At 49.9% G+C, this 22,285-nt stretch overlaps 1 protein-coding gene across 8 annotated transcripts in view; it reads right to left on the bottom strand.

The window, feature by feature from the left end:
- Positions 1–22,285, bottom strand: part of EYA4 (EYA transcriptional coactivator and phosphatase 4) — a 251,265-nt gene that overhangs the window by 29,765 nt on the left and 199,215 nt on the right. For all 8 annotated transcript variants that reach the window (XM_069973713.1, XM_069973715.1, XM_069973714.1 and 5 more), the window contains one exon: positions 21,588–21,671. In XM_069973713.1, the coding sequence (XP_069829814.1) occupies positions 21,588–21,671 (84 nt within the window). The remainder of the gene's footprint in view (positions 1–21,587; positions 21,672–22,285) is intronic.

Raw genomic sequence — 22,285 nt, 5'->3', positions numbered from 1 at the left:
GGGGGGGGGGGTGGGGGGGGGGGGGGGGGGGGGGGGGGGTGGGGGGGGGGGGGGGGGGGGGGGGGGGGGGGGGGGGGGGGGGGGGGGGGGGGGGGGGGGGGGGGGGGGGTGGGGGGGGGGGGGGGGGGGGGGGGGTGGGGGGGGGGGGGGGGGGGGGGGGGGGGGGGGGGGGGGGGGGGGGGGGGGTGGGGGGGGGGGGGGGGGGGGGTGGGGGGGGGGGGGGGGGTGGGGGGGGGGGGGGGGGGGGGGGGGGGGGGGGGGGGTGGGGGGGGGGGGGGGGGGTGGGGGGGGGGGGGGGGGGGGGGGGGGGGGGGGGGGGGGGGGGGGGGGGGGGGGGTGGGGGGGGGGGGGGGGGGGGGGGGGGGGGGGGGGGGGGGGGGGGGGGGGGGGGGGGGGGGGGGGGGGGGGGGGGGGGGGGGGGGGGGTGGGGGGGGGGGGGGGGGGGGGGGGGGGGGGGGGGGGGGGGGGGGGGGGGGGGGGGGGGGGGGGGGGGGGGGGGGGGGTGGGGGGGGGGGGGGGGGGGGGGGGGGGGGGGGGGGGGGGGGGGTGGGGGGGGGGGGGGGGGGGGGGGGGGGGGGGGGGTGGGGGGGGGGGGGGGGGGGGGGGGGGGGGGTGGGGGGGGGGGGGGGGGGGGGGGGGGGGGGGGGGGGGGGGGGGGGGGTGGGGGGGGGGGGGGGGGGGGGGGGGGGGGGGGGGGGGGGGGGGGGGGGGGGGGTGGGGGGGGGGGGGGGGGGGGGGGGGGGGGGGGGGGGGGGGGGGGGGGGTGGGGGGGGGGGGGGGGGGGGGGGGGGGGGGGGGGGGGGGGGGGGGGGGGGGGGGTGGGGGGGGGGGGGGGGGGGGGGGGGGGGGGGGGGGGGGGGGGGGGGGGGGGGGTGGGGGGGGGGGGGGGGGGGGGGGGGGGGGGGGGGGGGGGGGTGGGGGGGGGGGGGGGGGGGGGGGGGGTGGGGGGGGGGGGGGGGGGGGGGGGGGGGGGGGGGGGGGGGGGGGGGGGGGGGGGGGGTGGGGGGGGGGGGGGGGGGGGGGGGGGGGGGGGGGGGGGGGGGGGGGGGGGGGGGTGGGGGGGGGGGGGGGGGGGGGGGGGGGGGGGGGGGGGGGGGGGGGGGGGGGGGGGTGGGGGGGGGGGGGGGGGGGGGGGGGGGGGGGGGGGGGGGTGGGGGGGGGGGGGGGGGGGGGGGGGGGGGGGTGGGGGGGGGGGGGGGGGGGGGGGGGGGGGGGGGGGGGGGTGGGGGGGGGGGGGGGGGGGGGGGGGGGTGGGGGGGGGGGGGGGGGGGGTGGGGGGGGGGGGGGGGGGGGGGGGGTGGGGGGGGGGGGGGGGGGGGGGGGGGGGGGGGGGGGGGGGGGGGGGGGGGGGGGGGGTGGGGGGGGGGGGGGGGGGGGGGGGGGGGGGGGGGGGGGGGGGGGGGGGGGGGTGGGGGGGGGGGGGGGGGGGGGGGGGGGGGGGGGGGGGGGGGGGGGGGGGGGGGGGGGGGGGGGGGGGGGGGGGGGGGGGGGGGGGGTGGGGGGGGGGGGGGGGGGGGGGGGGGGGGGGGGGGGGGGGGGGGGGGGGGGGGGTGGGGGGGGGGGGGGGGGGGGGGGGGGGGGGGGGGGGGGGGGGGGGGGTGGGGGGGGGGGGGGGGGGGGGGGGGGGGGGGGGGGGGGGGGGGGGTGGGGGGGGGGGGGGGGGGGGGGGGGGGGGGGGGGGGGGGGGGGGGGGGGGGGGGGGGGGGGTGGGGGGGGGGGGGGTGGGGGGGGGGGGGGGGGGGGGGGGTGGGGGGGGGGGGGGGGGGGGGGGGGGGGGGGGGGGGGGGGGGGGGGGGGGGTGGGGGGGGGGGGGGGGGGGGGGGGGGGGGGGGGGGGGGGGGGGGGGGTGGGGGGGGGGGGGGGGGGGGGGGGGGGGGGGTGGGGGGGGGGGGGGGGGGGGGGGGGGGGGGGGGGGGGGGGGGGGGGGGTGGGGGGGGGGGGGGGGGGGGGGGGGGGGGGGGGGGGGGGGGGGGGGGGGGGGGGGGGGGGGGGGTGGGGGGGGGGGGGGGGGGGGGGGGGGGGGGGGGGGGGGGGGGGGGGGGGGGGGGTGGGGGGGGGGGGGGGGGGGGTGGGGGGGGGGGGGGGGGGGGGGGGGGGGGGGGGGGGGGGGGGGGGGGGTGGGGGGGGGGGGGGGGGGGGGGGGGGGGGGGGGGGGGGGGTGGGGGGGGGGGGGGGGGGGGGGGGGGGGGGGGGGGGGGGGGGGGGGGGGGTGGGGGGGGGGGGGGGGGGTGGGGGGGGGGGGGGGGGGGGGGGGGGGGGGGGGGGGGGGGGGGGGGTGGGGGGGGGGGGGGGGGGGGGGGGGGGGGGGGGGGGGGGGGGGGGTGGGGGGGGGGGGGGGGGGGGGGGGGGGGGGGGGGGGGGGGGGGGGGGGGGGGGGGGTGGGGGGGGGGGGGGGGGGGGGTGGGGGGGGGTGGGGGGGGGGGGGGGGGGGGGGGGGGGGTGGGGGGGGGGGGGGGGGGGGGGGGGGGGGGGGGGGGGGGGGGGGGGGGGGGGGGGGGGGGGGGGGGGGGGGGTGGGGGGGGGGGGGGGGGGGGGGGGGGGGGGGGGGGGGGGGGGGGGGGGGGGGGGGGGGGGGGGGGGGTGGGGGGGGGGGGGTGGGGGGGGGGGGGGGGGGGGGGGTGGGGGGGGGGGGGGGGGGGGGGGGGGGTGGGGGGGGGGGGGGGGGGGGGGGGGGGGGGGGGGGGGGGGGGGGGGGGGGGGGGGGGGGGGGGGGGGGGGGGGGGGGGGGGGGTGGGGGGGGGGGGGGTGGGGGGGGGGGGGGGGGGGGGGGGGGGGGGGGGGGGGGGGGGGGGGGGGTGGGGGGGGGGGGGGGGGGGGGGGGGGGGGGGTGGGGGGGGGGGGGGGGGGGGGGGGGGGGGGGGGGGGGGGGGTGGGGGGGGGGGGGTGGGGGGGGGGATGTTGATCACGTGACCGGGCCAGTGCCTATGTAACCCATGGTTCCTCCAATGGGGGGGCCCGACTAGCTCTGGCAAAGGAGCAACCATGTGACTACCACTTCCTCCTAACAGTTAGTCTTCCCCTGCTTTGAGGACATCGTCTGTGAGGAGACCATCGCCTATCAGAGTTCCATCCGTGGCACTCAAAGGGACTCAAACAGGGCTCTCGCCCCTTGGTGGGATGAACTCCATATTGGCGATGCCAATACCCCACTTGAATACCTCCACGGCATCCTCAAGGTGGCCAAAAGGTATCACGAGGCCTTCAGCAAACACTCCCTCGATTTCGGGAAGACCAACCTGGTCCAGCATCGGATCAACACTGGGGACCATTTGCCTATCAAAGAGAAACATCGGCCAATCCCTCCTGCCAGCTATCAGCAGGTCAAGAAACTGCTCAAGGAGATGAAAGACTCTAACGTTATCCAAGAAAGTCAAAGTCCGTGGGCTGCCCCTATTGTCCTCGTGAGGAAGAAAGACGGTAACATCCGGTTCTGCGTGGATTATAGGAAGATAAACACAATCACCCACAAGGATGCCTATCCTTTGCCCCGGATCGAAGAGTCTATTGCTGCTTTGGGGTCAGCCGCCTACTTCTCCACCTTGGACCTCACCAGTGGGTACTGGCAGGTGCCCATGGCACCCGAAGACCGTGAGAAGACGGCCTTCACCACCCCCATGGGACTATTCGAATTCACCAGCATGCCCTTCGGTTTGTGCAACGCCCCCGCTACCTTCCAGCGGTTGATGGAAAGGTGTCTCGGCCATCTCAACTTTCAGAGTGTCCTGCTCTACCTAGATGATGTGATTGTCTATTCACGTACCTACGAAGATCACGTCCATCATCTGGCTGAAGTGTTCCAGGTCCTAATCGATCACGGCCTGAAAATCAAGCCTTCCAAGTGCCACCTTCTCAAACCCCAAGTGAACTATCTGGGGCACGTTGTGAGTGCTGAGGGGATACGACCCGATCCAGAGAAGATCTCGGCTGTGGAACACTGGGATACCCCTAAGACCGTCAAGGAGGTGAGAAGCTTTCTGGGATTTGCCGGCTATTACCGCCGCTTCATTCCCCACTTTGCCCAAGTGGCCGAGCCCCTCAATGAGTTACTCCGGGGTTGCCCTCGAGAAAGCTACAACCGACGACTCCCCGTCGAGTGGTCCGAACGGCAGGAGGTTGCTTTTCAAACCCTGAAACGCCTGTTGACCACGCCTCCTATCCTGGCCTACCCGGACTATAACCTTCCTTTCCGGCTTTACACAGACGCCAGCTTCCAAGGCCTGGGAGCTGTGCTGTCCCAGGTTCAAGATGGCCAAGAGAGAGTCGTAGCTTATGCCAGCCGGAGTCTTCGGGGTGCTGAAAAGAACGATAACAATTATAGCTCCTTCAAGTTGGAGTTACTAGCCCTAGTGTGGGCCGTCACTGAAAAGTTCAAGGACTACCTGGCTGCCACCCCTGTTACCATCTATACGGATAACAACCCGTTGGCGCATCTCAACACTGCTCGGCTGGGCGCCCTGGAGCAGCGGTGGGCTTCTCGACTGGCCAATTTCCAGTTTGAAATTAAGTACCGCAGTGGCAAGGCTAACGTCAATGCAGACCTTCTGTCCCGACTATCCAAGGGCGAAGAGGCCCCAGAGGACAGCGATTGGGAAGACGTAGAAATGCCTCCCTTCTATCAAAGGTTCGCTACCCAGAGTGCTATTGATGTAGCCGGGCCTGAAACGCCTTCGCCTCCACCTAGGGCCCCGCAAGACTTGGCCAGGTGGCAGACCATCCAGGAAGAGTCCCGTGTCCTGGGGGAGATCTATGACTACCTCTCTACTGGTCGGGTCCCCATGCGGATAAAGAGGCCCTATCCTGATGTCGAGCTAAGGCGACTCTGGAGGCAAAGAAAGAGGCTCTTCTTACAGAAGGGACTGATCCTGCGGAACTCTCTTGATCCGGTCTCTGGGGAGAGGTGCCACCAGATCCTCATTCCCCGACGAGACGCTAAGATGGTGCTAGATGCCTACCATGACCGGTCCGGTCATTTCGGGGTACACAAGACGGAGGCCACTATCCGACAGCGGTTCTACTGGATCGGGATGAGGGCTGACATTGAGAACTGGTGTGCTGAGTGCCCTGCCTGTAATATCTCCAAAGCTGGGGAAGAGAAGTCAGGGCCCCTTTGCATCCAATCACCTCCCACCGGCCGAATCAGCTAGTCGCCCTGGACCATGTGAAGCTAGCCCCTACAAGATGCGGGTATACCTACGCCCTCACCATGGTTGACCACTACTCCAAGTGGGTAGTCGTGGTACCTGTCAGGGACTTGACCGCCAAGACCACTGCTCTTACTTTTTACAAGGAGTATGTAAAGCACTATGGGTGCCCAGAGTCTCTGCTGACGGACCGGGGTCCGGCCTTCGAGTCGCAACTTTTCCAGGAGCTGTGTGCCTACCATGAATGTAAGAAGCTCCGCACCACGGCCTATCACCCTCAAGGGAATGGTCTGTGTGAAAAAGTTAACCAGGTCTTCATCAACATGCTCCGAACGGCTTCAGTGACAAAGAGAGTAGAGTGGCCCCACTTGTTGGATGAACTAGTGGAGATCTATAACAATACCACTCATTGTTCCACTGGCTACTCCCCGTTCTACCTGATGTTCGGCCGCCAAGGCCAACTTCCTCAGGACCGTGCTCTTGGAGTCCAAGCTCCTGACACCTTCAACCCCCTACCTGAAACTGACTGGGTTCGGGAACATCAGAGGAGAATCCAGGATGCCCGGGAAATTGTTGACCGGAGGATGGGGGAGGCTCAGCAGCGCCAAGAGGATGCCTACAACCTAAGGGCGAATGCCACACCACTACAAGTGGGGGATAAAGTTTGGCTAAAGAAATATCATCGCTCTCACAAACTTGAAAGCCTTTGGGAGCCTGAGCCCTATGTCATCTCCTCTATCCCTTACCCAGAGACTGATGTGTATGAAGTCAAAAAGCCTGGGCTAGCCCCACAGACGGTGCATCGGAATAGGATAAAACGTTGCACTAAGGAGGACCTACAGGGCCTTACAGCACCGTGTCCGGTACCTGCATCCACGCCTCCGGCTCCCCCAGCAGCTCCAGCTAAACCTCTCTCTCTGGAAGAAATGTTCCAAGTTGAACCGTTCCTCATGGCCGTAGGCTATCCAAAGTTCCCTGTACCTGTTCCAGCGGTTTCTCCACTTCCAATTGTGCCTCCAACGACTCCATCTCTACAACCAGACACTGGGGGTGATCTTCCACCGGTACCTGCACCAATCACTGTTGAAGAGGATCCTCCGCTGAGACGGTCTGAGCGCTCTACCAGAGGAATTCCTCCACTTCGCTACAGAGACCAGAGCCCTTAAACTGTTTTTGTTGTCTAACTGTTTAATTGTTTCAGGTTCCTGCTATGCAACGTTCAAGGTCCGTGCCTGGTCCTCCTGACCAAGTTCCCTGTACTAACCAGCCATGAGCTGATGGACACTTACCATAACAAAAGGTTTTCTAGTGCCTGTCCCAGAGCCTTTTACATGGACGATGTCTAATTGCCTAAAAGAGACTCTACCTAACAGAGACACTTAACCCCTTCCTTCCTAATGCACTTTCCTGTGATAGTGTGTTCCACACAGGGTATTATTGCACTTATTTCATTATTGTACTTTTTCTATTATTGCATTTCAGTGTTATCAGAGTCTTTGTATTTCCTCCTCTGAGTAAGCACAAGGTTACATAGATAGCCTCAGAGTAGAGCGCCTCTTTTGTAAAACAGTATATTTTCCAGTGTCTAAGTCAGATAGCTCCTCCTCTGAGTAAGAGAAGTCAGTCCACATATACCTCAGAGAAAGTCCAGTTTATGTAGGAGTGTATTTTCTCATCCAGTCTCATTATTGTGTATTATTATCATATCTATAGCTGGAAAGATTTAGTTGAGCCAGTTTGTATGCAGATTTTTCTCAGATTTTCATTCAGATTTCTCTCAGGTTTCAATCAGATTCATGTGAGCCAGTTCTCCTCAAGACCTCGCAGTATTTGTTGTCTGTTGTGTTTCCCTTCCTTTTGTTTCCAGTATTTGTTCACCTCTGTCTTGTCCCAACACAGTAGTTATCACACATAGTCATACCTAACCTTCACACTTGTCCATACATATCGCACCTTGGATATCTTTTCGTGTGTTTGGTCTGTGGAGTGCTTGTGTGTGTGATTGAGTGGTATGAAAGGGAGCTCCCCATGTATGTTTGCTTTTATTATTTTGTTCTTTTCTCTTCCAGGTATCCAAGACACTACTCAGACACGCCAAGGTAGTACACAGGTCTTCACGTTCTCCTCCAGTAGGGTAACACATTTAACAGAAAACCTACTGTCTAACTGGCTGGAATATTGAGGGTCACCCGCCAGCAGTTAAGTTGTCCTGGCTTACACGTCAGATGGTTCATGCACTAGCTACCTGGTCGCCAGAGTACGTTAGGCACCCCTAGGTGAAGTCCTGCCACTAGGGTTTCTCATTCTCTCTCTTCTCACCTGTGCCTTGGGCGTGGGAAACACACACCTCATCACACTCACTCTCAGCATTCATTCCTGTTGTTTGATTGTCCAGTCTATTCATGTTTTCTGCCTTCTAGATTCGCCGAGGTCGGCTCAAACTTGCTAGGGAGGTATGCAGTGTCCCAGAACATGCAGACTACTACTCCTATTATGGCCATTTCTCTTGCTGTGTCAATGCCTGTTCTGGTAAGTGTTTGCACTGCAACTGCTGCTGGTTTTCCCCTAGTATTCTCTGGTAATGTGCATTCTCATGTGTATTCTTATGTATTCCTGTGTATTATTACATTGTACAGTGGTATGCAAGGCTGTTGATCACGTGACCGTGCCAGTGCCCTGTAACCATGGTTCCTCCAATGGCCGACTAGCTCTGGCCAGGAGCAACCATGTGACCTCCCACTTCCTCCTAACAAGTTAGTCTTCCCCCTGCTTCCAAGCAAGGAGGATGTGTGTCGTCCCTCTCCTGCCTCAGAGGAGTTGGGCTTCTTCTCTGCAGCTCCCACTTCACCATTAGAAGTGTGGATCAGTTGCTCTGCTGTGTTCAAGTCTTCGGCTGTATCTGCCTGCTCAAGTGACCGGATTCTTTTCTCTCATCTGGGTGTCATTCCGTTATCTCTCCTCATCGCTACAAGGATTCACAGCAAGTATTATTCTCAAGCTAATCCACCCAGCACCGCTATTCCTCTCATACTCCTACTCCCATCATCCGGCACGTATTCTCACAGCCTATGCAGCACCACTCCTGCCTTATTTGTCAAAGCCTGCTATATACCCGGTTGCATCCGGACAGAACTGTTGCTACTAGTTACCTCATCTATAATAAAACCGCTGTTACTGAACCCTGGCATTGGTGTCCACTAACTGGTGCCCTGACTAGGTGCAGCGAAGAATCGCATGCCCATCATCACCCGCAGATTCCACAGACCGGCCCTACAGCTGTGCTGCCCTCAGGCCTATACCGTGACAAGTATAACCCCTGCAGCTGCCCCGGTCAATGCCCGCTCATAACACCAGCACTGCGGAAGTGGCCCCCAGGGGCCAGGGCATCGCATATATATATATATCAATCAGCTCAGCTTCTTCTACTCTAAAACATTATGCTGAGAATAGCTAGGTAAGATAGCTATCAATATATATATATATATATATATATATATATTTTTTTTTTTTTTTATTATTATTGTTTTTTGTTTGTTTCTTTGGACAGCCATCATTTATGAGACTAAAAACTGACATATTCTACAAATTTGTAGCAAACAGCCATTATTTGGTCTCCATCCAAAAAGACAGCCATAAAATGGATAAAAAAGACATAGTGGGAATATAGCCTTAGGCCTTTTTTTAGCTGTTTGACGGACGTCCTTTAGGTCAACATTCTGAAGTCTAATTTTACAGTTACCGCTGTTATTATGAACAAATGGCTGTTACTTTGCCTCAAAATGAAAAAAATGGTGTGGGGATATATCCTTATAATGTGAGACCCAGCCCTTGCATGTTTCATTGCTGTATTCTGACCAGAGGCTCGGGTCCCCGTTCTCAGGATTGATGGAGGTCCCAGCGGTCGAAACCCCATCTTTTAGCTTGTTATTTCCTATGCTGTGAATAGGGCATAACAAATTTAGATGGGAATACCCTTTAAGACTATGTTGACACAACCTCTTTTTAAGTGAATTAACGGCTGTTATTTTATAATGATGTCCGTAAATAATGGTCATTGTTAACGGCTGTCATCATCAATAAACAGCGTAACAGTGTATGAAGCAAGCATAAGGTCCAAGCGCTGTCTATACTACAGGTGTGATTACACCGACAGATTATCTCACAGATTTTTGAAGGAACAGACTATACACAGAGAACAGATCATAAAAGAAAGACTGAGATTTCTCCTCTATTCAAATCCATTACGGGCTTTGGCTTCAAAAGAGTGGAAGACAGTTTAGCAGGGAGGGGCGAAAGGTAAGATGCTTGCTAACAGGAGAAAAAAGCAGTTTTGTTTTATAAGATACATTACAAAGTTTCTTATGAGTTTTCGATTGTACTATAGAACTATGCAAACATTGGCTAATTAAAGGGGTTATCCAGCATTGGAAAAACATGGCTCCTTACTTCCAGAGACAGCCAGCTTGGGTGCAGGTTGTGCAACTCAGTTCCAGTTAAAATGAATGGAGCTTAATTGCGCACCTCACCTGAACTGGAGACAAGAGTGGTGTTGCCTCTGGAAGAAAGTGGCCATGTTTTCCCAATGCTGGATAACCCCTTTAAGGATTCCATTAAATCCTGGTGAAGGTCCTCACGGCAGATAAAAAAAATATATATATATTAATCCTTATTATACAAATACATTTTTCTCGTGATCACATGTCAAAATACCTACAAAATTTAGGCCACAAGTTAATTGCAGTTATTACCTGCTGTGAACTTCCATGTGACCCCAGAAAATCTATCAGGTATTTATACACTAGTTTGAAATGCCCAGTTAGGGTTCAGAGCCAAGAGTACGCTCTGACGTTGTATGTGGATATAACTACCACCATGTGTGGTGGCCAGTTGCCATACAAATCATGTGCCCACTGGCCACCATATGTAGGTGTGGTTTCATCAGCATATGACAGATAACCATTAAAATGCACCCTAAAAGAAAGGCTTCATCTGTGTGCTGTGCTTAAGCATTTTTGCTTTCCTATGTGTGCACAGAAAAGCTGAAACCCAAGTCTTCATTATATGCAAAATCTTAAAACAAGATTAACTAGCACATGCCACCGGGAGATCAATGTCACAGGGTAGTGAAAAAACTGTTAATCAGGGAACTGGAATGTACCATATAAACCTAACAGATGATGATAGACTTCTCACACATGTGCTGTCTCATCACCCAAACTTTATTGAACCCAATTCCTGTCTGAGAAAGGATTTGTACCTAATCCTATATTACATCTCTGGATTGTCACGCCCTACATAAGAGATAAGGTACTGCTGGAGTTGAGTGATAGTAAGTAGAGTGAATCGGAGAGGCCAAACTATTCGGGTTTGCCAACATTTTCCGAACCCAAACATTTGGCATTTCATGTGAACATAGCCATAGGCCATAGGCTTTATCCATGTTTTCCAGGACTCTCTAGAGCGGCATCCATCTTCTGCAGCCACCGATAATCAAAGGCCTAACGTTCAGGTTGGAAGAACATTACCAAACCCAAACAGTCTGACAGATCCACTCAACACTACTAGGCTATGTTCCCACTTGGAGAAATATCTGGCAAATGCGGCCGTCTAGTTAAATAGATGGCCACTATTTATGATCATTATTAGCGTCCACCTATGTTACGAGAAGGCCACCTTCCACAATATGTTCATGACGTGGAACAGAGCCCTAATAAGTAATGTCTGGGGTATTATTAAAGGAAATGTGCTGCAGGTATAGCTATTCACTCCATAACATAGTAATGGCTCATTCAGATGGCAGACTGGCTTCCTACATGGGAAAAACATTGGTATGGTGTTTCTGACTTATTGTTGTACAAGCTTCTAGCCATGGGGAGATCAGAACAAAACATGGCTGCTCTCCACCAGAAAACACCACTCATATAAGGGCTGTTTCTGTAACTGTAGTTCTGTCTCATTCAGTTAAATGCAAGTGAGCTGCAATACCTGTAACAAAAAGAACATCTGCTCTACAAATCAGTGTTTTTTTACCATCTATATTAGTTTCCACTTACTGTTACTTTGTGAGTCAAATTATTGTCACCATTCAGGCTGTTGCACGTCACCGTATAGATCAAACCCTAACACTGTGTGTGTGGTTTTGGGGGTGGGGGGGGGGGGAGGGGAACCCAGTCTTTGTGAGTGCACATTAAGGTCAGACTACCTTAAGGCTATGTTCCCACAATGCCTTTTTAGGTAAAATAATGGCATTTATTTTATAATGGCAGCCATAAGTAATGATCATAATCATACAACTATTTTATTAAAAGACGGATGTTTTTCACTGAAAAAAGAAACATACCTTCCTCCTCAACATCCCGGGCACTAAAGGGGGGTATCAGCAGTTAGATTTGTCTAACTTGCTGATAGTTCTAATTCAAGATTACTTTGAACTTATATGCTATGGTCACACAATGGGGGACATTTACAAAGAAATCTAGTGTGCGACTAATGTGGGTTGGTGTTTATTTTGTTACAATATATTGTGTGATTTATGGAAAAGTGGCAGTCATAGTAAATACGTCTAAGTAAAAACAACAACAAAAAAAAACAAACAAATTTATCTGGTAATGATCAGCTTTAATCTTGCACTAGTTTTTGCAACTTTTTAAAAAGTAGCAAATAATAAATTGGGCGCAAATCGCGGATTAGGTGGATTTTTGGGTGAATACTCAAAACAGGCAAAAATAAAGTTGCATCTAGAAAATATTCGCCTGGCAATTACTGGTTCATAAATAGAACTTAGACCGAAAATAGGTGAAAAATCCAAATATTCACCAAAAAAATAGGTTTAAAACCTAAAAGATGGGCGTCAAATGGCCAAAGAAAGACAGTGTATAAACATAGCCTTCAGTTATTTTCCTACGTCTTTTTTAGGCAAAATAATGGCTGTAACGGTAAGTGGTAACTAATATAGTTGGTAAAAATACACTACATGTTTTTAAAGTGTCTCATTAAGTGAATATATCATCTACATTTTATTTAGATTCAGATGCTGAAACATTTTATTTTGAATCTGTGTATATTTTCTGATTGTAATTTGTTATATTTTATTCTTAGTGCATTATTATGGGGAAGTAATCTTAATCTTGTTGTTTTTGACAGCATTTAGAGATGTGCTTTACAGCAATTACCTGTATTCTTGTCTGTGATGAAATTGAAAAAAACGGGCAGTAACAGAGCAGTAAGGGCCACAATTATCAACATGTTTGTGCTTTTTTTCTTTCTTTTAGGCTAATATTGTGTTTTTGTTGTTTTTTTTCCCCACAATTGCCATTTCTCAGTTTTTGTACCTGGAGAGGGGGTGGCTTCATATTAGCCACAGTTTTTTTTTCTAAACCACATCTAATTTTTTTTTTTTAGATTTTTGCACAAAAAATTGGGCAGCAGTACTCCAGTACCTTAGTGTAGTTTTTTTTTTAACCAAGCTGTTTTAGGCAAAAATTTAGCAAAAAACTTAGAGCCCATAAAAAGTACCATCTGTACAAAAAAATTGTCTCACTGTTCATGTAATACTAGGCTTATTGGCCAGACTGAAAACTGCAAGATTATTTTATACTTAGATAGTAAAGTGAAAAACTTGAAAAACCATCACCAAAAATTCTTTAAAAATATGTTTAACATAAAAACTAGGTAATAGGTAATTTTCAGATGTTAAATTCCCTTTAACATTATTTGTTTAAATATTTCCCAAAAAATCGATCTAAACCTGAATGATATAACTCATGACTTGACATCTGCAAAAATCATCATGAATGACAGGTCACAATGGGTCACATACCAGTGTTAAAATTTGTCACTTCAGTAGATATCTAAAAATAGACGTGTGGAAGCCTTATGGTGTCATCACAGTCAATGCTCCAGTCCTTGCATTAATATAAAAGAATTATAAATGAAGGACATTCATTCTCACTGAATGAAGGCTATATTTTTAAGATGCCCAAGATGTCTACTGTATAAGGTCATTTTCAGGATCTGGATCTCTGCCATATCTGGGATTATATGTCCATGACAGCTGGTTTTGATTCACAGCAAAATAAGGCAAGCAAAAAAAATGTATATCAAACATAAATCACCAGGTCTGTACAAATCCAACTGGTGTCAAAAAATTATATAGATTTGAAATGTACTTATATTTAGAATATCTGAAGTCTTCCAGTATTTATCAGCTGCTGTATGTCCTGCATAAGGTGGTGTATTCTTTCCAGTCTGACACAGTACTCCCTGGAGAGGTTTTCTATGGGGATTTGCTCCTGCTCTGGACAGTTCCTGATATGGACAGAGGTGGCAGCAGAGAGCACTGTGTCAGACTGGAGAGAATACACCACTTCCTGCAGGACATACAGCAGCTGATAAGTACTGTAAGACTGGAGATTTTACATTGAAGTAAAATACAGATTTATATAACTTTCTGGCAGTAGCTGTTTTGAAATAAAAAATAATTCCTCCAGAGTATCCCTTTAAAGTTGCTGGTACAGATTACACCAATAAAGGCTAATGGGGATGGGGGCAACTTGAGTTTGCATCACTACTAGTATGTGTTGGTCACTGCAGAATATCAATAACCTTCACCCATATGAATGTGGCTTACAATGATGCACAGACCAAACCAACCCCTAGGATGTGGTTCATTGTATTCATAATGAACATACAAGATTAAAACAAGGCAAGGTTCTGAAATCTACCGCAATGCTTCATGTGGACTAATGTCGGCTTTCCTAAGTTCAAATAACATGTGCTCAGAACTTCTAGTTCTATCAAATGGAAAACTCTCTGATCCAATGAGATCACTCTTACTCAATCACCAGATGCTTATTTATGAAGCCTGAATCATAAACTGTTAAAAGAAACCGCTCTAGAAATTGGCTTAATCCAGGTTTAGAAAAAAAACTAAAAAAATTCATAAAGTCCCCTTTAACCTACCAGTGAATGATAAAAATATTAAAAGGAAGAAGGGCCATTCATATACTAGCCTTCTCCATTTTTGTCAGACATTTCAGAAGGCATAGAGCTTAAAGTGAATATACCATCAGGTACACTTTAATGTATAGAATGGCACCAACGCGGGCCCGGTACCCGTGAATAGAACAGCGCCATACACAGAAACCGGGCCACGGTTCAAAAAATGGACCGCGGCAACGGCTTCCCCGTGTGGGCGCCATTCTATACATAGGTAATATTAAAGCGAATGGCAGATTTTAAAAAGAACCCTGCTGGATGAGTGCTCAGTTAAGTGCCTTCCTTTCCTGTCCATGTCCTTGCAGCAGGAGATGGATACTATAGAAAGCCTATGGAGTCTGTCTTATGCAAAGAGATGGGAAGGGAAGAGCTTGGCTGAGTGCTTCTCCTGCTCATTCTAGTGATTGGTGGTAGTCTCTATGACAGGTCAAAAGTAAGCAAACTTCAAGCACGCTTGGGTTCATCTAGGTTTGTCGTGGCATTTGATTGGTGATGGCTGCATTTGATTGGTGATCAGTGCACGCCCACATCAGAACTTCTCATAGCACACAATGAAGCAAGCGGCCGAAGCTGCTTGCTTCATTGTGTGAACTGACAGGTTTTTATGCAACTTAATTCACTTAAATCCTGTCAGTTCTTTGCGGCGCCGCATGGGATCCCGGACAAAGCGTATACTAAGTGTAAACGCTTCGGCCGGGATCCCATAGAAGAATAGGCTGTGTTCCACTATGTACAAAGTACAGCCGCTGTTGCCACAACGGCCGTACTTTTACGTAGTGTGAACATAGCCATAGGCTGTTTTTTTACTGTTTTTACTGTTATTTCATGATGATGCCCGATATTTTGCGCCACGATGACAGGCTGAAAAAAGTACACTGCAAAACCAGAAAAGCTTTTTATTTCAATTTTTCTGGATTTGATGCAACCAAAAATGCCAATTTTGCACTATGGAATTTTTTTGCACTTACGTCATTTACCGTGCAAGATCAGGAATGAAATAAATTAATAGTTTGGACGATTACGCACGTGGCGATAACAAACATGTTTATTTATTTATTTTTATTTATAAAATGGGAAAAGGGGAGGTGATTCAAACTTTTATTAGGGGAGGGGATTATTTATTAGTAATAAAACACTTTCTTTTTATTTACACTTATACTAGAAGCCCCCCCCTGGGGGACTTCTAGTATATGCACACTGATCTCTCATTGAAATCTATGCAGTATAGTAATACTGTATAGATCTATGAGATGGGCACTCTATTGCTTTCGGCTGCTGCGGCCGAAAACAACAGAGTTCGGGGCCGGGATCAGCGCCATTATAGTGCAGACCCTGGAATGAGAAATATAAAAGAAGGAACAGACTATCAACATAGAACAGGTAATAAAGGAAAGACTGAGAGTTCTCCTCTTTTCAAATCCATTCCTGGCTTTGGCTTCAAAAATCTGTCAGATATCAGATAATCTGTCTGTGTAAACACACTATTAAACTCCTCTTTCCTGCTGAATCCACTTTATACTTTTGTTAGCTGTACATAATGCTCATGGGGGGGGGGGGTTGTCAATATATAGTACAGTGTATGGGGTTCACTCAAATGTCCCCCAACAGATGATGTTGGTGGCGATAGGGGTCCAACCCATGATGGAAAATCACCGCCACATCCTTTTTTCTTGTAGAGATTAACTGCAGCCAGAGCAATGTGAATGCAGTTTAATCCTCCCCATAGAGAGCACAGAAACACTTAGCCGTATCGAATATTCCTGTGTATGGGGAGGATTGGAGGAGGACAGGAAACATAACTGTCTGCTGAACTAAGAATTCATCCTGAATATACACACTTCCACAGATCCATCCTATGTGATACCACATGTGCAAAAAAAAGAAAAAAAAAGAAAAAGAAAATTCTTTGAGTCTTGTGAATTCTTGCTGCTGTGAGCAGGGTTCTGGGATGCATTGTCTTGCATTACTGTATGTTCATTCAGCTGCAAACAAGTCACAGTGTTCAGACCAGGAGGCACAGGTATGTGAGATGCTTAGGGGCCATTTACACAGAAAGATTATTTGACAGATTATCTGCCAAAGATTTGAAGCCAAAGCCAGGAATGGATTTGAAAAGAGGAGAAATCTCAGGCTTTCCCTTGTGACCTCATCTCTGTTTATAGTCTGTTTCTGGCTTTGAATCTTTGGAAGATAATCTGTCAGATAATCTTTCTGTGTAAATGGACCCTTATGCTAAGTTTACACAAGGCGATTATTGGCCCGATCGTACGATTAACGATTTCGAAGTAACTATTTTTGTTTATAACGATCAGCGTTTAGACGGTACGATATATCGTACGGAGGCAGCGGGGGTGGCGATCGAAGCGGCAGAACGATCGCCACCCCCGCCGCCGCCGCTTCGATCGCCACCCCCGCTGCCGCCGCTCTGATCGGCACCCCACCGCTTCAATCGCCCCCCCCCCCGCTCCGATCGCCGCCGCTCCGATCGCCCCCGCCGCCCCCGCCGCGAGCATACGTTACCTGCTCCGCGTAGCATGTCTTCAAATCCCCGACTCCCCTCTTCGACACATTGATTGGCTGAAGAGATGAGCCGGGAATTTCAAACGGCTCCTCTTCAGCCAATCAGTGCTCCTCTTCAGCACTGATTGGCTGAAGGGGAGCCATTTGAAATTCCTGGCTCCCCTCTTCAGCCAATCAGTGCTGCCGTGCATTGATTGGCTGAAGAAGGGAGCCGGGAATTTCAAACGGCTCCTCCGCGACGGCGGCGGCGGCGGCGGGGGGTGATCAGATCGGCGGCGGGGGGCGATCGGAGCGGCGGGGGTGGCGATCGGGGCGGCGGGGGTGGCGATCGGGGTGGCGGTGGTGGCGATCAGAGCGGCGGCGGGGGTGGTGATCGAGCCAGCGCAGGGGGCTGCGGATGAGCGGGTTGACGGGTGGCGGCCGGGACTGCGGCCGGGGGCGGCCGGACTATCGCGCGACGACTGTTTACACGGAACGATCGGCGAATTTTTTACGAACAACGATTTATGAACATGTTAAAAGATCAAAATGAACGATTTATCGATCGTTCGTCACGTTTACATGTACAATTATCGTTTGAATTCGATGGTTATCGCGAAAATTCGCCCGATAATCGCTCCGTGTAAACTTAGCATTACATAGGACAATTATGTTCACATTCTTGAGTTAGGCAGGGCTACCAGTATTTGGAGCTGAACCAATCTGGAAGGGGGGGGGGGCTTAAAAGAAACTTAACTTTTGCATTATAAATTGATAGCAGAAGTCTAGTAGATGCTCTATACTATGGTAGCTCATATTTACTTTTACTTGTACACAATAGAGACCGCCTAAGTAGAAAACAAAGAGTTAAACTATACAAACACCCAGCAAGCAAAAAGAGCAGGTGTCTAACACTGCAGGCCTCCTAGAAGAGTGTCTCTGGAGTTCTGATGGCCGTCATTCCAGGAACATACCACATTCACCATGCCAAGAGCAGTGCTTCCAGGCATTCCATCATAGCATGGATGTCAATGGATAAAGTATCATTTGTAAGGTTTGATAAAACTGACATGGCTTTTCTAGATTGATAATTATAACATTGAAATAAATAAATCTAAGACTTTAGCATAGTATTTCTGTCAGTCTTTTTTAAAACCAAAACCAGGAGTGGGTTGAAACCAGAGAAACCGGACAAATCTTTCCATTTAATTTTACCCTGTCAGTTCCACTCCTGGTTTTGTTTAAAGAAAAAAGACTGACCAAAATACTGACAGAAATACTATGTGTGAACATAACCCAATTCTGATGATAATTTTTCCTATATCCTATTACCATTCTGTACCTTAGGCTGGAATCACAAATGTTCTTTGTAAAACAGCCATTGCAGGTTTTGTGCCGAAACCAGAAGAGGATCCAACAGAAAAGAGAAGTCCTCCCTTTATATTTTCCACCCATTTGAATCCACTTCTGGTTTCGGCACAAAAACTGCCAATTGTGTTTCCAGCCTAAGGCCATGTTCACATGATGTATGAACATTGGCCATTGTTTAACCTGACTGGGTCTAGCAATGGCCAATGCTTGAGATGTTCACCCGGCCAATACTGCAGTATCAGCCAGATGAACATCACTTGATTTTAATTGGCATGGGGCACATTCGGGTGTGCCCGTACTCCAATTTGCCATTGACCACAATGCAAAGTACATCTGGGAGTCGTACTTTACACTGTGAGCACAGGCCGTACGAACTAGACCTGCCAGTTATTTTGTGCGGCCGAAGAGAACACCGGCCATAGTGTATACAGAGTGTATACACTACGGCCAATGACCCTTACACTGCAATGGAATCGATCGCTGTCACTAAACAACAGACATTGTTTAATCCTAAAATACAGCGTGTTAACATGGCCTAAAAGAGTTTTTTCTGAGATGTTTTTTTTATAACTGTAATTTTTAGAAATTCTTCAATATTTTTAACAAAAATCTACTCATTATGACAGGCATATTATGCATTAATTAGTAGTAACAAGTTGGCAATTTATAAAAAAAAAACAACAGCCCAAGGAGTTGGAACAGTTCCAAGTTAGAGGGATTTGGTTTAAAATTGGGTTGTCCATTAAATGGAAAAAATACCAATTTTTAGGAGAACTAATAAAAACTAGTGATACCAGCACTTGTGTAGTTGAAAATCATATTAAAAAATGATCAATGAGTATCAAGTCTGGAAGAAATATTCATCATTTGAATACTGCTGGCTGAAGAAGTTGGATGCAGCCCTAGGGAGTCTGGGGAACACCCGGATAGAGCTATATAAAAGCTGAACAATCGGACTCGAGCATGCTTGAGTTGCAAAATTTGTTTTTAAAACTCTTTTTCGTTCAAATAAACTGGTTGCAGAAAGCTATATACATTTGTTATTTTGTCCTCTCATACTTCTCAGCTGCTGTATGCCTTGTAGGAAGTGGTGTTTTCTTTTGTCCATGACAAGAACTGTCCAGAGCAGCAGCAAATCCCCATAGAAAACCTCTCTGCTCTGGACAGTTCCTGTCTCAGACAGAGTTGGCAGCAGAGAGCACTGAATTTTGGAGTCAACTATACCAATGACCTTTCAATACCTAGACCTTTTTCACACGTAGATGCACTAAAAACTTTTGTATGCTTTTGTGATTTGTGTTAAGGGAACTTACCGAACATTCAAGTTTGTCTAAACATGAAGCTCAGCCATAGGTAGAAGATTAAAGTAGCATAAGAAAGAACATATAATTTATCCAATTTTTTTTTTTTTTTTTTTAAACTAAACATGCCATTTATTATTCCTATAACTACTGTTAGTAACATTACCAGATGGAAAATAAACCCAGGCGTTGTATGAGTTTAGCAAACAAAATCATTTTCACATTCCATACATTTTATTTTATTTACAAAACCAACACTCTGAGGGCCACAGTGTGTTTTTGCTGTCTGTTTTACGTGTACGTTTAAAGGGGGGGGGGGACGTGTGAGAAAAACGGTTACAGTTGTATGCCATCCTGCAGCATCAGTGTTCCATTGACTTACATTATAAAAAAAATAAAGTTGATGGAAATGGAACTTCTTTTAAAAAAAGTTGTTTAAGGGTGCGTTCACACCTACAGGATCCGCAGCAGATCTGCAGCAGATCCGCAGCAAATTTGATGGTGCAGATTTGATGCTGTGTTCAGTTAATTAAATGAAATCTGCTGCGGATCTGGTAAGTGTGAACGTACCCTAACAATATTTTCTGAAGCGAGACAGATGCAAAAACACGGTGTGAGGCCATGTTCTTAAATGGTCCAAAAAAAAACAAACATTGGGGAACATAGCCTGAACCTACCCTAATAGGAGAAGATTTATTAGGCAATCTTACAGTAGGAATTGTCTTTTTTGCCGACAGCAATTAATCGGAGTCTGATTGGTTGCTATAGCCAATAAAGGACATCCTTACTGTAGGGCTTTGTACACACACAGTAAATAAATACCAAACTACAGTCAATTTCTTAGCAAAAACTGTCCATAAATGATAAGCAGGATTATTATTATTACTAGTACTATTACTCAAATAAGGCCATTTTTCTCTACTGTTTGTTCACTGATGGTCGATTCCCTATAATCTTCAGTAGAGCACATTATAAGGCTATGTTCACTGAATGTATAACACTGTCCTTTACGTTTCTGCAGCAGATACTGCTGCATCTGCTGCAGGAACATTATCTTTTTACAATTGAATTTTGGGCACCGTTAGGTATACCCGCAATTCAATTAACCATTAAGTACAATGTAAAGTACGGCCGCATGTCGTACTTAACATTATGTAAACAGCCATTGTTTCCAAACGCTGTTCAGCGAACAGCATCAGAAAATAATTGTCATGTTCATTATTTTAATGGACTTTCTTAAAAAGGATGTACCACCAGGTACATCCTGTTTAACCTGAACCCACTGATCGAACGGCGCCGGCACGGGGAAGCCAGTGCCATGGTCCGTTTCTCGGATTGAGGCCCGGTTCCCATGCATGGCGCCATTCTATGCACCGGAACCGGCCGGTGCTCAAGCACTGGAGGCCGGCCGGGCCGCCCCAGTGGGAGGGTATTCCCTGGTGGTACATCCTCTTTAAGAACGAACTTAAAATAATGATGTCAGCACACAGCTGGTGACATTGCATTGAATTTAATGCAATGCCACATAGTAATGCAATTTCACATAGTTTTTCTTTTATCACCGTCCTTTAACCGTTTTTGCTATTAAATTCAATGGACTTTTCAATTAAAGAGACATCCAACGGCTAATTAGTCCAGCTAAACTTAAATAATGTACCAACACCAGTCTTTGCAAGGAGGGGCGGCCAGACAGCTAAATGACATTCCTCATTTTAGACTCAAAATGACGGACAACGTTTGATACGGAGCGGAAAAAGCGTTGTGTGAACATAGCCTTACACTGAAAGACTATGGGGGAGATTTATCAAACTGGTGTAAAGTAGAATTGTCTAAGTTGTCCCTAGCAACCAATCAGAGTCCACTTTTCCTTCCTCACAGATTCTTTAAAAAATTAAAGGTGGAAGCTGATTGGTTGCTAGGGGCAACTAAGACAATTCTACTTAACTCCAGTTTGATAAATCTCCCACATTGTAAAAAGAAGTGCAAATAACGGCCGTTGTTGGAAAACCACAATTGTTATTAATGATCATGATCATTAATAAAGGCTGATGTTTTAAAACAACTGACATTATTTGCACCTATTTTTACATTGTGGGAACATATTATTTTGGATCTCCAAATTACAGCCGTATTTTGCTTTTATTTTACTGTGTGTGAACATAGTGTAAGACTGCTTAATAAATCTCCCCCAAAAAAGTATCAACTAAAACAATAAGATGAAGTTATAAAAATGTCATCATATTCGCTAATATTTTTTAATCAGAAGATTGTATCCTACCTTGCCATATTTTTGTGCAAATGTTCCAGTAAGTAGCGAATGAAAAATAATTATTGTTTCATCCAGGTCCCAAACAAACACTCTCTATAAATGAACCAAAACACAAGTAAAACAGATTAACTTAAGTACCTTAGATATATTCATTATAGTTCAAATGATATATATATTTCAAATTACCGACCCAAACTTATTGCAAAGTTAGTAATGAAAACTGGTTCATAGGATTTGATTTACTCATCGTTAATCATAAGCATTATTAACATCTTTCAATATAAAAAAAAATGCTGTTTTTTCACTTTAAAAAAAGTTGTGTGAACATAGCCTAACAGTAAAAATGTGCTTGAGCACTGTAATAATAAGTTTAATTAAAATGTAACTTTTAATAAATCCAGTCATTCCAGCTGCTAGAAAAGGGATGATAGGGACCATGCAGAGGCTATGTTGACACAACGTCAAAAATGGAGAAAAAACATCCAATTTTGCTATTTAAGAAAATGCATTGAAGTCAGTGGGAAGACGGACGTCCTATGCACACAATGCATTGAAAAACGGACGTTTTTGCCGCGGACGTCAAAATAATGAACATGAACATTATTTTCGGACGTTTTTGCAAATAGCGGACATTTTTTATTCAATGGATTTTTCAATTAAGCCACAACTAAAGGGCAATTAGTAACCCCAAACTAAAATAATGTGCA

This window comes from Dendropsophus ebraccatus, chromosome 6 (assembly GCF_027789765.1).
Source record: "Dendropsophus ebraccatus isolate aDenEbr1 chromosome 6, aDenEbr1.pat, whole genome shotgun sequence".
NCBI lineage: Eukaryota > Metazoa > Chordata > Amphibia > Anura > Hylidae > Dendropsophus > Dendropsophus ebraccatus.
This window is presented reverse-complemented; position numbering and strand designations above follow the sequence as displayed.